The 15,751-nt window shown below is 50.5% G+C and overlaps 1 protein-coding gene across 6 annotated transcripts in view; it reads right to left on the minus strand.

The window, feature by feature from the left end:
• LOC118785552 (nck-associated protein 1) overlaps nucleotides 1-15,751 on the minus strand; it is a 31,305-nt gene that overhangs the window by 1,481 nt on the left and 14,073 nt on the right. For 3 of the 6 annotated variants that reach the window (XM_036540295.1, XM_036540294.1, XM_036540291.1), the window contains 25 exons: nucleotides 15,580-15,722; nucleotides 14,980-15,070; nucleotides 14,742-14,879; nucleotides 14,582-14,630; nucleotides 14,031-14,187; nucleotides 13,630-13,686; nucleotides 13,431-13,527; nucleotides 12,314-12,420; nucleotides 11,432-11,564; nucleotides 11,078-11,159; nucleotides 10,688-10,746; nucleotides 8,221-8,366; nucleotides 7,676-7,808; nucleotides 5,423-5,542; nucleotides 4,971-5,110; nucleotides 4,481-4,612; nucleotides 3,542-3,760; nucleotides 2,946-3,076; nucleotides 2,359-2,456; nucleotides 1,881-1,974; nucleotides 1,515-1,597; nucleotides 1,294-1,374; nucleotides 1,076-1,169; nucleotides 481-597; nucleotides 206-315 (listed from right to left, as the gene is read on the minus strand). In XM_036540295.1, the coding sequence (XP_036396188.1) occupies nucleotides 206-315; nucleotides 481-597; nucleotides 1,076-1,169; nucleotides 1,294-1,374; nucleotides 1,515-1,597; nucleotides 1,881-1,974; nucleotides 2,359-2,456; nucleotides 2,946-3,076; nucleotides 3,542-3,760; nucleotides 4,481-4,612; nucleotides 4,971-5,110; nucleotides 5,423-5,542; nucleotides 7,676-7,808; nucleotides 8,221-8,366; nucleotides 10,688-10,746; nucleotides 11,078-11,159; nucleotides 11,432-11,564; nucleotides 12,314-12,420; nucleotides 13,431-13,527; nucleotides 13,630-13,686; nucleotides 14,031-14,187; nucleotides 14,582-14,630; nucleotides 14,742-14,879; nucleotides 14,980-15,070; nucleotides 15,580-15,722 (2,811 nt within the window). Of the gene's footprint in view, nucleotides 1-205; nucleotides 316-480; nucleotides 598-1,075; nucleotides 1,170-1,293; nucleotides 1,375-1,514; nucleotides 1,598-1,880; nucleotides 1,975-2,358; nucleotides 2,457-2,945; nucleotides 3,077-3,541; nucleotides 3,761-4,480; nucleotides 4,613-4,970; nucleotides 5,111-5,422; nucleotides 5,543-7,675; nucleotides 7,812-8,220; nucleotides 8,367-10,687; nucleotides 10,747-11,077; nucleotides 11,160-11,431; nucleotides 11,565-12,313; nucleotides 12,421-13,430; nucleotides 13,528-13,629; nucleotides 13,687-14,030; nucleotides 14,188-14,581; nucleotides 14,631-14,741; nucleotides 14,880-14,979; nucleotides 15,071-15,579; nucleotides 15,723-15,751 lie in introns of all 6 variants that reach the window. The other 3 variants (XM_036540293.1, XM_036540292.1, XM_036540290.1) reach the window with 1 other exon arrangement.

Raw genomic sequence — 15,751 nt, forward strand, 5'->3', positions numbered from 1 at the left:
TTGATCCTCTCTTGTTAAAAAAATATACATATCCATGGAAATTAATGATTTTCTCTGTAATTAGTGCGGAAATGAAAAAGGCCACTATGAGCAAAAGACTGAAAAATGAAGTATTTGACAGAGAGCAGGATTCAAGCTGTACAAATGCAGAACTCACAGACAGCTAATACTGTTAGCTGTAAACACTGTTAATGTTAATACTTACAGCCAGAAACTCCTTGAGCCGGTCCTCAATGCTGCCCTTGTGGATGGTGAAGAGGGCAGCGGCTATCTGATTTATAGCTTTTGCCAGACAATGAATGTTGTTGCAGTGTCCTGTAAAAAGACTATGCTCAGTACTTCCACTCTTACACGCAGCAACACAATGCACAAGATCCCATTCATTCATTTACTTTACATTTATTTTTCAGAAATCATTCCAGCCACAAAGCATCCTTTTACCCTTTTCTTAGAAAAATTAGCTGACTAGACTGTGGTTACCTTCAATTGCAGGGCTGTACTGTGACATGACATTGCTGGCCAAGGTTGGCATGGAAACAGCAACAAAGACCATCAAAAGGCAGGCGATCTTGTACTCCTCTTCAGGACTGATGTTTTCTGTTCAGGGGAAAAGGACAGGTCAGATGGTGGTTTTGCTCCTGTCAACGAATATGCCTGGAAAAGGACTCTCAGGACAGCCATACTTGCCTTTAGACTGAATTATTAAACTCTAAAATAAACATAACTAGAACATACAACCAAGACAAACGGAAATAATACCTTGTAATTATAGTCATTTTAGTAACAAGTTCATTTGGGAATAACTGAAACGAGGCAGTAACGCAAGACTGTTTTGATACCAAACATCAGAGGCTCATGTTAAATAGCACGAGCACTTAGCAAAATGCTTGTGTAGACCAAGGCTCAGAGCAATGTAACATAGCGTAGTTTGTAGTGATGCAAGATTTTTAGAATGCCATTTATCTACTCTGGCCGTCTTTTTAACAGAAAACTCTTTTTTCTGGGTGAACTCTAGGGCAAGCGTTTTCATTCCAGGACATCTCTTGATTCTGGCAACGTGGGGCGAGTGACTCACCGGACTTCTGTGAGGACAGCGCCACCACCAGGGCCGGGTCGATCTCGCAGGGCAGCCCTGCGGCTGAGGACAGCTCGTACACGTTCATCGCCACCTGGAAGCGCAGACACAGTGAGTCCCTCACAGGTCCCAGATCAGCGGATTCTCCGTATCAACGCCCCCCCCCCCCCCCCCCGCTTCACACCGCGGGAGATCTCACAGGCCCCCGTGAGCCTTACCTTCATGTCGGTCTCTCTGGGAATGTGGTCCTTGAAATCCTCCACCGAGCTCACGAGGAAAGGAATGTGACAGGACAGCACCTGAAGAGGGTGGAAAAAGCAGACTGTGCTAAGAACGTTTCTGCAGTTCGAGAGCTGTGCTGCGAGCATTCCACATGGAAATCAAACACACTGCAGGACGCGCTCAGCACCGGAAAACCGAGAACGAGAACGAGGCTTACGTCTCTCAGCGCTTCCTGGGCCAGCGATCGGAACGAAAGAATGACTCCAATGATGGTCATCCTTTTCAGCACGCTGTCAACCGCTAAAATAACAAGACAAACACGACCTTAGCCCCACTGTGCATTCAGGATGCCTTCAATACTGACCATGAAGACGGTGTTCAATCCTATCAAATTTAACGACTCTATAGGCGATACAGTCAACAGCCTTCAGCCTAACCACATAAGCACGTGGGGAAAGATCATGCTGGTAAACTAAAGGGACAGAACGTTGCTGTGAGTGTGCAGATGTGAAAATGATCACAGGAAGTGATGTCACTGCTCTACAGAGGAAGGTGCATTTGAGGCGTCCGGAGAGGCACCCACATGTGAGCTTCTTGAAGAGCGCCGCCATCTGGTCGGGCTTGTCGAAGCTGGTCCTCATCTGGGTCAGCACCTCCACGTTCTCCACCACCAGTTTCTGCAGGAGGGAGAAGAGGGCGTGAGTTTGGGCTGACGCCCAGGCCACGCCCACTCCCAAATACAGGAAGCAACAGGACCAGATGATATTCCTGCTGCTCCACCTTCTTAAGGTAATTCTGACCCCAGTAGGTGCTCACAATGGGTCTCTTTGCTCTTCATTTTGCCATAAGGAAATCTCATATCTCCATTGTATGTCTGTGTCTTGCTTTTCTGATGAAACACAGGGGCTCTTGATAACTACTGACAGGAAGTATCGCTGTGGTGTAAACGCTATGGTGTGGTGGCGATGGATTAATCAGAAGATAAAGAGCCCTGGGAGCTGGGCGCTTGACCATCTGACCCCTGACCGTGTGACGTCTGACCCCTGACCCTGTGACCTCACCTTGAGCTCGGCCACCTGGGAGGAGATGTGCCACATGAGGCTCTCGCTGAGGAACTTCATGCCGTAGGGCCCCAGGAGCTCAGACAGGGAACGCATCTCTGTGGGGGAGAAACACAGTGACTTCACCAAGGCTGTGCATTCTCAGGCAACTCAGGTAACTCCGGTAACTGCGGTCAGCAGCAATGTGGTGTAGTGGTAAGGAGCAGAGCTCACAACCGAAAGGTTGCCAGTTCGATTCCCCGCTGGGGCATTGCTGTTGTACCCTTGAGCAAGGTATTTAACCCACAACTGCCTCATTAAATACAGAGCTATATAAATTGATAAAATTGTAAGCAGCTCTGGGTGAGAGCCTCTATCAAATGACAATAGGGTAATGTAATGTTACTGCACAGCACATCTGAGTGTGAGACACTTCTTTTCACCTTTCATATGACATACTGTTCATCATAAACCCACACAGCCGTACACATTAACTGTCTGCCTCACTGCTTGCACTCTGTCCTGGTAAGGAAGGCAGAGAGGTGATTATGTCTGAAGAAAGAGCGTGTAAATGGAGTGTGAACCCTCCTCAGATCCGCTCAGCTCACCGGATATGTCGGAGTACTCCTCCGCGTTAAAGGTCAGCTCGTTCTCGGTGGGCAGGTTGACGAAGGCCTTCATGGCTGGGAAGTAGGCAATGTGTCCGTTGCTCACTTGTCTCAGTAAGGTTTCCAGATACCTAAAGACAGGAATATTTCCTTGCTTGATTTCCAATACCTTATCCCTTCACACACCCCTCTCTCCCGAGAATCGCCAACCGGACACAATCATCCGATACAGTCACATTCCAATGTGACCATTTTTCACAAGGCAAGTCCCCCCGTGCACTAGAGTAATATAATTGCCTATCTGAGAATTGGCACGGCATTGCTGACATCATTCAAGCAACCCGCAGGTACCTGAGAGTGGTGAGACCTGCTGACATGCCCACCCCTATCCCCAGTGGAATGAAGTCGGTTTGGTCTGCTGCTTTGGGCTCCCAATGATCGTCAGCTGATGGCTGGGATTGAACCCAGACTGTAGCTCAGCTTTTACTCAAAATGTGTGCCTTAACCACTGAGCCACTTGGGAGCCCCTGACGTGTTTATTCTGAATTCCAGCATGTATCAGTCAGCGACAGTGGGCCTGGCTGGGCCTGACTCACCAGTTGGTGTAGAGGCTGGTGATGGTGGGCTCCCCGTGGCTGTCCAGGTGCTGGGTCTGCTGGAGCAGCACGTTGTTGAAGACCCTGGTGATGTCGATCTGCACGTAGTTCTCGATGGACTGCAGCACGGTCATGTAGGCGCGCACGCTGGTCAGCAGCTCCGACGGCTTGGCGATCTCCTGCGTGGCCTGGTTGTACATGGTCATCCCCACAATGGACCTGCGAGAGGGGGCGCAGAAACGGGGGCTGTCACACACAACCACAGGGCCCATGTTCTCAGCTTCCACACTGCTGGTTTCCTGACCGTCCTGTGTTCAGAAAGCTGCTTTAAATCCATGGTGCACCAAGTGATAAACTTTTTTTTTAACACACACTGCTTAACCATTAGTCCATTTACAAATACTGAGTCACACAGTTTCCTACAAACAGGGGCAATTCCCCGAGGGGCTGTGAGGGCCGTATCCTTCCCTGACCTGCAGGACGAGAGGGGCGGGGCAGTAAGCGGGGGTAACAGGCTCTTCCCTGTGAGGCAGCCGGAGGAAGAGAGGTGCGAGCCAAGACTCACTCACACCCTCCAACCCCACAGCGGAAAATACCACACACCTCTCAGGGCCTGTTTATGTAGCTGCACAGGTTTGGTTCCTCAAACCCAAACTCTGTCTGCAGGTCCACTGAGTAACTTAGAATGACCTGTTCACCAAAAGACCACCATTTGCCATTTAATTACATGCCTTCGCCGAAACAGCTGGATGATAATTTTCCTTAAGGTGGAACTTCATACAGGACGGGCAGGTGAATCTGACTGTGGTGGAACAGAAACCAGCAGAATCAGTTTCCCATGACCTCTCGTTTGAGACGCAGACCACGGTGGTCTAATAAGGGGAATCTCTGCCTTCATTCCTGCTCTGGGCTCTGGGGCAGCTCAGCGGATTAGCTCACTTGGTGAAGCGTATCTCCAGATGGGACGTCAGGTACTCTCGGGGGGTGAAGGTGTGCTCCCAGACCACCATGTTCGGTGCGTAGTTGATGGAGAAGCAGAGCTCAGACAGCGCCGTGTGCAGCTTGTCCAGGCTAAAAGGGGGAAAAAAAAAGAACATGTCGGACAACGTCGGCATTAAAAACTCATTTCCTGCAGATTATGGGGGAATCTGTTACACTGCAGGCGGCTCAACCACCAACACGCTGAGGGTACTGCTGTTTTCCCGAGTGCAGTCCCCGTGTTCGTCTCTTACGGGAGTAAACTGGATTCCCCCGTCCCGTGTCAGAGCTGGGACAGCAGCAGGTTCTGACTGCGTTTAAGAACGCACGGGGTAGCCTGGCGGGGGGGGGGGGAACTCGACCTCACACACAGTGTTGCTCTGCAGGCAAGGGAGCACAGATTACCAGGTACCCAACAGCCTGGTCTTTAGCTTCAGAGAGCTCAGCTTACTTAGTAACCAGCAGCCTGTTCTTCCTCATGCTCTCCACCCCCGGCTTCTCGCGCTCCGGCTCGCCCTTCTTCCCCGTCTGCTTTTTCGACTTCTTGTTCACCGCCTGACTGATGGTTTTGGCACAATGTTTTGGCAGCAGCTGCCCAGAGGAGGCAGAGAGAAATCCGTTTAAACACCCATAAAGCGGTTAGAACTACAGTGACAAATTGCATTCGGTATAAACTGAAGTAGAGAGAGAGAGCTTTGATAACAAACTGCAATCACTTCGTAACACAGGAGGCTTAAACAAAACCCACATGTAACGGTAAACATATTGTTACTATATATGTCTTGGAAGACACCCTTCAGAAAGTACAACACTCCTGCAATCTGGGCCCAGAGATGGCTGCGCATCATTCAGCAGAAATCACGGTGCGTTTTTTGGCAGGAAGTGTGAGAACGACGCGCTCACCTGGTCGCTCAGGGTGCACTGCTCGGTGCAGATGTCTGTGATGAGGTTGCGCGCCTGCTTGGCCATTTCATCCAGAAACATGTTGCACAGGGACAGGCTGCGGTCGCCAATGTGGTGCCGCTGCGGGGGACACAGAGGAGAGGTCACTGTGGGAGAGGCAGGACATGAACCTGCATACAGGCAGGAGGGTGCTCATAACCCGGCACAGGGTGCTCATAACCCGGACAGGGTGCTCATAACCCGGCACAGGGTAATCATAACCCAGCATAGTGTGGTCATATCCCTGGACAGTGTGGTCATAACCCAGGCACAATGTGGTCATATCCCAGTACGGTGTGGTCATATCCCAGCATAGTGTGGTCATATCCCTGGACAGTGTGGTCATAACCCAGTACGGTGTGGTCATATCCCAGTACGGTGTGGTCATATCCCAGCACACTGCATAATCATGCCTTGCTGGATGACCACAGAGAGTGTATCTGCTCTGCACATACAACATAAAGTCATAGTGACCCAGGTTTCCTGAAGCACTGCTTCCTCTCAAACTCGGCGAGAGAAATAAACTGCTTTCTGACGGCAACTGTCCACAGGTGGACATCAGACCCATAGAGCCTGCACATCCGCTTCAGTGCAGACGGGCTTCAAACTCAACTCTCATGCCTTTACTGATCAATTCATTAATTATGGGATAGTTCTGACTCTCTACAAAGCCTGTGTACGAAATACAGGCACACACCTGGGTAGGTAAAAACACATCCACTCCAAACTGGGGGCAAGGCTGACCTTTGCTGCTATTGCCTACTCTTCTTCTGTTACCACACTGAAAGAATTTTTCTGTGCAGGATGGAAATATTACTGGAAACATTTTGTGCTTTTCCAACGTAAATAAAGTTTGCAGCTGTCTAAAGCTGTGTGCAGTGGACACAGGAGGAGGAACATTTCAGAGACATGCTGAGAGAGGGAGTTTCATGTTTGAATAAGGGAAATCCAAGCCTTCTATGGCTCAATAAATCTCTTTTATTCCTCTAAGAGCCTGCAGATAGATTTTTTGCAAAGGCTCTCCATTGACCACTTGCTAGCCTACATGAGAACACTCATTGTACAGTGTATTTTGGTACTGTTAGTCAACCAATTAGGAACATAAATATATGTTGTTTACAAAGCTAAATGGATATTGGAGAGTGGGATGTTTTGCAGGAGCAAACAGCGGGTGAATGTGACTGGCGCACTTCAGCTCCCAGAACAGGAAGCTGTTGTGAGCGGTGAGTGCGCCCCTGGTTTCCTCATCCCCGCTGAGAGTGTGCAGCTCCATCACATGTTTAATAAATCACGCTTTTCTTTTTAGCCATGTGTCCTGAAGGCTGGGACGAGGCCAGCGTCATATACTGCTGCAGGCCAGTCTCCACTTCCCGTCTCGACTTCCTGATTCTGCTTCCCGTCTCCACTTCCTGATTCTGCTTCCTGTCTCTGTCCACTTCCTGATTCTGCTTCCTGTCTCCGCTTCCTGTCTCTCTCTCCACTTCCTGATTCTGCTTCCTGTCTCTGTCCACTTTCTGATTCTGCTTCCTGTCTCCGCTTCCTGTCTCTCTCTCCACTTCCTGATTCTGCTTCCTGTCTCTGCTTCCTGTCTCTCTCTCCACTTCCTGATTCTGCTTCCTGTCTCTGTCCACTTCCTGATTCTGCTTCCTGTCTCTCTCTCCACTTCCTGATTCTGCTTCCTGTCTCCACACAGCTCCTTCCTGCTGTCTCACACTGTCCCTGTACCTCCGGGAGAGGTGGGGCAAAGCTTCCCTGACACTACACTCCGTGCCACTCATCAGAATACAAATGAGGTGAATCAAGGTACCATAAACACCTTCCTTTGACAGTCTGTTGAGAATTAAAGTAATTAAATTTACAATCTAGTGTGTGTGTGTGTGTGCAGGTGCGCGCGTGTGCAGGTGCGCGCGTGTGCGCGCATATGTGTGCGTGTGTGTGTGTGCGTGTGTGTGTGCACGCATGTGCGTAGAGCAGGGTGAAGCACAGGCTGCATCTCTTACCTCCTCGGGACAGAGCTTGTGGGTGCAGCTCATGGTGTGTGTGTGTGCGTGTGTGTGTGTGTGTGTGTGTGTGTGTGTGTGTGTGTGTGTAGAGCAGGGTGAAGCACAGGCTCTTACCTCCTCGGGACAGAGCTCGTGGGTGCAGCTCATGGTGTGTGCGCGCGCGTGTGTGTGTGTGTGTGTGTGTAGAGCAGGGTGAAGCAGAGGCTCTTACCTCCTCGGGACAGAGCTCGTGGGTGCAGCTCATGAAGTGGGTGCAGAGCAGGGGGAAGGAGATGGAGTATCGGGACTGGGAGGGCAGCTCCAGGCACTGCTGGAACATCTTCTCAAACGCCCGGCTGTAAAAGCTACTAGGGCAAACATACAGAGAGGGAGCAGGTCAGCCACCAACCTGCCAGAGTCACAGCTAATCTCTGCCAGAGTCACGGCTAATCTCTGCCTGAGTCACGGCTAATCTCTGCCAGAGTCACGGCTAATCTCTGCCAGAGTCACGGCTAATCTCTGCCAGAGTCACGGCTAATCTCTGCCTGAGTCACGGCTAATCTCTGCCAGTGTCGCCACTAATCTCTTCCAAAGTCACACCTAAACCCTGCCAGAGTCATGGCTAATTCCAGAGTCATTGCTAATCTCTGCTAGAGTCATGGCGAATCTCTGACATGAGAGTCGTGTCTATTTTCTGATAGTAGGTAAGGCATAAATGAGCATAAAATACATAAAAACAGCAAATAACACTGAAGGTAGAAAACATTAATCTCTTACCAGAATATGGACAGATCTGAAGTTTCCACCAGCATTTCCACCAGGGAGTCCACCATCTTGGTGTGGAAAATGATAGTGTTCATCATCTTGCCCAGTTCCCTGTGGTCTGCGATTCCCAGAGAAGCCTTGGACACGCTGGTGTAGGCCTGCCCAGAGAATGCAAGCCCTGTTAGCACCTCACTGGATCAAACACTCCCAATCAAGCCACACACTGTTTTGTCTATAACCACAATCATTTACCATCATTTGTAATAAATCTGTTTCATTTCCTTTGGATAAACCACAAGTAAAAAAGAGAGGCCGTGCCAGATGGAAATTTGACCACAGAACAGGAAACTCTATGGCCAGTCGCTCCACCATATCATTAACATCTGAGGGGTATTTCTGGAAAATATTCACATTAACTTAATATTGTCCATACAGACAATGGCCAACCACCACAATTTCCTCCCCTGTGTCTGAGCTCAAATGATAGCCCACATGAATAGATTCTCACTGCTCCAGTCGGTTCAGGGATGTGCTTTGATGCAAAGAGTGTAAAAACAGAGCAACACTCCCGAGTACTGAAGCAGGACTCGCAGCAGCATGCCGAGGGCCACCATGTGCTTAAGCGCGGCAGTAAATAAAGCACATAACCCATCAACAAAAACAAATGACGGTTACGACAGCGTGGGAAAATGCAGCGATGATGTTCAAACAAAATCTGCTACTTTTACTCCTCTTAATCACTATCAACTCACACGCAACCAAAGGGCGCTCTAACTGACGGGTTTGGACGTGGGGATGTGTCACAGACAGACATTTAGAATGAGCTGAACCTAAAGCGTACTGCATAATTTGCTCTTCAGCGGTCTGAGTCAGGACTGCTGATATTACCCTCAGCATTAAAAGACAATCAGGGGAAGGAAATGGGAATCATTTTAATAAAAGCCATATTTTTAACTGCTCTTTAAAGATGGTCAGAGCAAGACAGACGTGGTGAGAAATAAAAGGCGTGGAGCGTCTGTGAAAACAGTGCACTCCTTGCAGACGGACTGCACCGCAGACAGAAATATGAAGTGAAGGGGCCAGCAGCTTCTGATACCTTTCCCAGTGACCTGACGGTTTTTTCTTTTTGAGTCTGATGGCAAGCACACCTGAGAGGATCAGACCCGTATTACCTGCTCTTGTTTCTCTAAGCCTGTCTGTTCACTTGATGCAGGGGTTTACTGACCATCAAAAGATCGGGGAATGTTTGCACGCACATGCACGCACACGCGCGCACACACACTCGAACAAGTGCACAGTCACATGTACACACACATGGCCACACACACACACACACACGCACAAGTGCACAGTCACATGTACACACACATGGCCACACACACACACGCACACACACACACACGCCCACACATCAGCTGTCTTATGGCTTAAACTTTTAGCACGTCCTTGAGCTGCTTACTGGCCTTACAAACACGAGGCGGTAGAAACACAGACACAGGCGGTGAAATGTCCTTCACCGCCTGTGGGGCTGTGTCTGTTCTGGGGGGATCTGGCTGTGAAAGGCCAGCCCTGACAGCAGATCTGGGGAGCTGTGGGAAAACACTCCCCCGCTTTACTCTGTTCCCCGCAGAGAAAATCTGAACTCACATCTGCCTGGGGGGGGGCATTTCTGGCCCTGTACAGAGGGGGATCAAACACATGTACTGCCCACTCAACATCCAAGAAACAGAAAATAACAATTTTAGGCCGTACTTGAGATTCCCCACAGATTCACGGACGAACGGGTCAGAGACGGGCCTTTCAGAACGGCTACTATGATTTAAGAACAGTATTAAAATTCCAGGCATCATGAGCATTGAACGAAACATAAAAAATAATTAAAAAGTAATACCGGATTCCCCCTGGAGAGTTTGGATTTATAGAGGCCTGGATGATGGGCCTAAGCGATTACCAAATAATAAAAAAGGGAACTTCAAAGAGTTGATTGCTCTTTTTATTATATGGATTTCAAAAATATAACAATAAATCACAGAAGGATCGTCTTGGTCAGTAGTTCAGAGCCCAAGTGCACTGAAATGTCTTTTCTCCCACACTTTTGTAACACAATCACGGTTTAAAGCTGTGACTGTGACTGCTGCCAAAGCAGTCGTGAGCAGCATAGTCTGTATCAGTATGACTTCAGTAAATATCCATATTTATGCATAAATAACCTGATCTGCATACTTTCCTGCGTCAGCTACGTAAATAACGAGAAGAATCAATGCTGAAGCTGCCTCTCAGCTCTTACACTTCTCTAAAGGCCGTATCCCTGTCGGCGGCTCTCTCTCCTGCCCAGAGACAGGGCTGAGGAACGCCCACACCGAGCACCTCTGCCTCATTACTGCCAGTAAGTGCTAATCAGGCCTGATGAGGCACCTGGGTCCCCCCCCGTGCCCCCCCGCCCCGGGCAGGATCGGCCCTCCGGTCCCTGAAGGCTTACCTGCAATCTGAACCAGTCCAGCCTCATGCCCCTGAAGTCGAACACGTCCCCGTCTTCCACTGCAACAGAGACAGAGGCAGCTGTCTCACTATCTCCTGCACACTCTGCCCTCAGGCCGCTAACACCGCTACCCCTACAGCCAAAGCAAGGCTTAGGACTGATCACCCAAGAGACAACAGGCTGTCCTCACCTTGCCAAAGAAATTCAGATCTAATTGAATAAATAACCAAATCTGGTTTTATACTTTATACCTACGGCCTTGGTACTTGTTTTTACATTTAGACTGATGAGTCACCAATGTATTTTTCTAAATTATTCAACAAAACTGTAATCTGAAAATACCACCCTTTTGTCAAACAAAAGGTTAAACAGCAGTATTAGATAGCTTACCTTGTTTGACACTGAGAGAGGTCATGGTGTTCACAAAGGAAGACATGATGATGGATTCATCCTCAGGACAGACAGACAGGTTCTGTAACAAAGGCGGAGGGTTAACCAGGTCGTAAAGCTCGTTATGACACTGGGCCAGTGGGAGCTGGCATATCGCCAGCAGGGGGAGACACACGCACTGAGAGAGAATCAGTCTTGCACTCTCACATATAATACTCATGCTCACATGCATTGGTTTAAATGGGATGAAACACTTGGGCTCCATCTAGTGGTGAGAAAGCAGACTGGCCCGTTCGCCACTCGTTGACCTGCTTTTGATGGGCATGTTTTCGGAGGTGGTGGAGGAGACCTTACCTGCACCAGCTCGTTGAGCACCACGGCGTCGAAGCCGGACAGGTACTGCACGTAGTACCGCTGCATGACCGGGCCGTACTTGCGCACGTGGGCCCTCAGCTCCTCCATGTAGAAGATCAGCTCTGCGATGTGCCTGCAGGGGCAAGGACACGCTCGGTTTGGGCCAGAGCTCTCACCCCCGCCCACTTAGACCTGAGTCAGAGCTCTCACCCCCGCCCACTTAGACCTGAGTCAGAGCTCTCACCCCTGCCCACTTAGACCTGAGCCAGAGCTCTCACCCCTGCCCACTGAGACCTGAGCCAGGACCCCCCCAGAGAGGGGCAGTCTCACCCCTGCCTATTGAGACCTGAGCCAGTGCTCTCATCCCTGCCTACTGAGACCTGAGCCAGGACCCCCCCAGAGAGGGGCAGTCTCCCCCTGCTCACTAAGACCTGAGCCAGGATCCCCCCAGAGAGGGGCAGTCTCCCCCTGCTCACTGAGACCTGAGACAGGACCCCCCCAGAGAGGGGCAGTCTCCCCCTGCTCACTGAGACCTGAGACAGGACCCCCCCAGAGAGGGGCAGTCTCCCCCTGCTCACTGAGACCTGAGACAGGACCCCCCCAGAGAGGGGCAGTCTCCCCCTGCTCACAGCATTGAGCTGAGAGGTGACCCAGGCCCATGCAGGACCCCTCTGGATCAGTGCCATCTAACTCCAGCATAGCGAAACAGAGTAAACACAGGTGTGTAGAGTCTGTGTGAGTGAGCACAGGTGTGTAGAGTCTGTGTGAGTAAACACAGGTGTGTAGAGTCTGTGTGAGTAAACACAGGTGTGTAGAGTCTGTGTGAGTGAGCACAGGTGTGTAGTCTGTACGAGCAGCGGAGACGTGAGCGGTGAGACTTACTTGTCTATGAAGTCGTCGGTGCTCTTCTTCTGGATGTTGTCAGCGTGACGCAAGAGCCAGATGATCTCGTCTCGGGCGAAGGACAGGGCCATGAAAACGAACAGCGCCTGGGGACAGAACAGCAGCAGCCTGAGACATCAGCAGCGCTCACAGACCTGCAGCCTGAGACATCAGCAGCGCTCACAGACCTGCAGTCTGAGACATCAGCAGCGCTCACAGACCTGCAGTCTGAGACATCAGCAGCGCTCACAGCCCTGCAGTCTGAGACATCAGCAGCGCTCACAGACCTGCAGCCTAAGACATCAGCAGCGCTCACAGACCTGCAGTCTGAGACATCAGCAGCGCTCACAGCCCTGCAGTCTGAGACATCAGCAGCGCTCACAGCCCTGCAGTCTGAGACATCAGCAGCGCTCACAGACCTGCAGCCTAAGACATCAGCAGCGCTCACAGACCTGCAGCCTGAGACATCAGCAGCGCTCACAGACATCAGCAGCGCTCACAGACCTGCAGTCTGAGACATCAGCAGCGCTCACAGACCTGCAGTCTGAGACATCAGCAGCGCTCACAGACCTGCAGTCTGAGACATCAGCAGCGCTCACAGACCTGCAGTCTGGGCCTCCCACAGCGGCCGGGAGAGCCGAGTCTCTGCCCATCCTCTGCTGCAGTCCGGAACCTCATCGCATCACACAGAAGCTTGGCTCCCTTAGCTAATTATAACACTGAGATCTTGCATTTCTCTGTACGTAGCGGTCGGTTATCATCGTACTTTCTGGACGGTTTTACAGTAACTCTCATTCTGTATTCAGTAAGGCACTGGTTACCACAGCAGTGTGTGAGGTTCTGCCAGACACAGATGTGACTGCAGGTTTCTGCACTGCTGCTCATGTGCCCTCAGTAAATGCCCTTTTCTGCCTTTTGTATCTCATTAAGAACAAATGCCAAGGAACAGGATGTAAATGTCTTTATCAGTGTTGGGCTAATCTCCACATAATGTAAACACCAAATCTGCAGATTTAACTTTGAGCCTGCTGCTTGATAATGACCTCTGCAGGCATGGGACTGTAAGAATACTAAGCATTTGTCATTATGTAAGTAAAAGTAAGTGTGCATACGGTACCTTTGGGCCTAGTAGCCCAGGCTGGTCAGCCAGCACTGTGGCTAACTCCTTCAGAGCAGACCTCAGGAACTTGCGCCTTTCTCGGTGCATGGAGCCCCTTCAACAGCAAACAGACACCCTGAGCACAGCTGAATTATGGGAGAGCGGACAGACATGGTGCTCAGGTGCAGACGTGAGGACATCATGCATGTGTACTTACGCATGTTGTAAAGCTGATTCTTTGCATTCTCTGATGTCACTAATGCGCTTGTTGTAGCTGTGAAAGAATCAAGAGATGAAATTATTAAACCAGCTTCAACTCATTTAGAGTAACAAACGTTTCTGACACTGTGATTACTGTAGCGTGTGGTCTGTATTTTCAGTATGGCACTGACACTTGTTTAAGTCCTATCGTACATTCTCTGCTTGCGCTTTCATTTGCGTGGCCTCACTATATGCACTTATGTACCTTGGTCTTATGTCCTGCTCGTTGCCCTGGGTGAGTGTGTCTGCTGACTGACTGAGGCAAATGTGAGGAGGAAATGCCATAACTGAGGGGGAACAGTGAGAGAGGGGTGGCTGGGCTGTCCGCTGGAGCGCGGAGTGCTCGAGCGCTCTCACCCGCGCAGGTTGACGAACAGGTCCTCGGCGGCCTTGTGGATGTGGAAGACCTCGTCCCGGAAGAGGCAGAGGCAGGAGCTGCTCTGCAGGGCCAGCTTCCACAGGCTGAGGGCCGCCGGGTCGCTGTTCAGCACCGCGTGGCACAGGATGAACCCGACTGCACAGCACAGGGAGGGAGGGTTATGGAAGTATCATGAACACATGCAGCCAGACACATTTACATCACTGTGATTATTAGTCACCAGTAGAATCCTTCCAGTCAACATGAGGGCAGCACACTGTGAATGGAGCATCAGAGACCACAATACCAACCGACTGTGGCATAAAGAACTCCCTCAGAACACATGAAGAACATACAAAAGACAGTAAAAAGGAAAGTCAAACGGGTTAATATTCCCCTTCCCTGTCTTGTGCTGTTACTGGAGGGTGGCAGAAACACCTCTTCCACTTCCTTACAGGAGAGTGGAAACAGATAACCCATAACTACTATACGCTCCAAGATGCCAGCGGGATCGTGGTATATCAGCCAGGTGTGTGCAGGGTTCACTTACACACTATCCACTTCTCCATAGCATCCAGGGACAGGTATTCACAGGGCATCTGAAACGAGAGTGCACAGGGCTGTCAGGGCGATGGCACAGGGGCCTGGGGCCACACCCCGTGAGGACCGCTTACAGTGGCTCTGCAGGTGGGGGCAGGGTCAGCTCTCACCGTGTCAGACTGGGCGGGGTTTAGCATGGTGCTGGGGGCACTGATCAGGCTCAGCAGCTGGGCGTTCCTCCACTGATCCGCGGAGAGGTTCCGGCGGGGGTACACCATCTGCAGGGAGATCAGCGCGTCCGACAGCGACTGCGGGGGGGGGCAGAGGGACAGAGGGACAGGCTCAGTAGGGTGATTCTCCGAGGCAGGGCCCTTACAGACACAGACATCACCCACACCAGACAGTCACCTTTCCGTGAGGAACAAACTCCTCCATCATCTTTTTCAGGGGGTTCTCGTAGTCGACGATCATCTGGCCGAGCCTGGGGTACTCCCGGTCGCTGGAGGGAGAGAGCAACACGGTGGGTCAGACGCTGATGCTACACGGGCTGATGGCTCAGCGAGGCTGATGGCAGCACTCACGCCAGAGGAGATCACACAACAGAACACAGCCGCTCTCCTTGGAAGGAGAGTCCAGGACGTTCGGCAGCGAGCAGTGAACACAGCAGAGGAGATGTGGGCGTTTATAGTGAGTTATGTGTTGCGTAGTGGTAGGTAGCAGGCCAGAAGGTTACTGGTTTGATTCTCCACTGGGGCACTGCTGCTGTACCCTTGGGCAAGGCACTTAACCCTCAGTAAATATCCAAGCAATATTAATGGATAAAATTGTAACCTACTATATGTAAGTCGTTCTGGATAAGAACATCTGCTAAATGACAACAATGTCATGGAATATAAGGTTATGTAAAAAAAACAATGCGTGCAATCAGCTGAGTTATAATGCATAAAAATAATAACGACTGCTTTGTTGCAGAGTGAAGAGGTGTTTACAGAAGCAGGGCGCTGGTACCTGGAGCCGTGTGTCATTTCATGTGCGTAGTTGTAGAGTCCTATGATTGCCTTTCGCTCTTCGATCCGAGAGAGCAGTATCATTAGTGTAGTGTACGTCACGACTAAGTCAAGGTAGTTCCTGGTAAGATCGAAATTTACTGTCTGTGAAGAAAAAAAGGGGAAAAATAGAT

This window comes from Megalops cyprinoides, chromosome 11 (genome assembly GCF_013368585.1).
Source record: "Megalops cyprinoides isolate fMegCyp1 chromosome 11, fMegCyp1.pri, whole genome shotgun sequence".
Classification (NCBI taxonomy): domain Eukaryota; kingdom Metazoa; phylum Chordata; class Actinopteri; order Elopiformes; family Megalopidae; genus Megalops; species Megalops cyprinoides.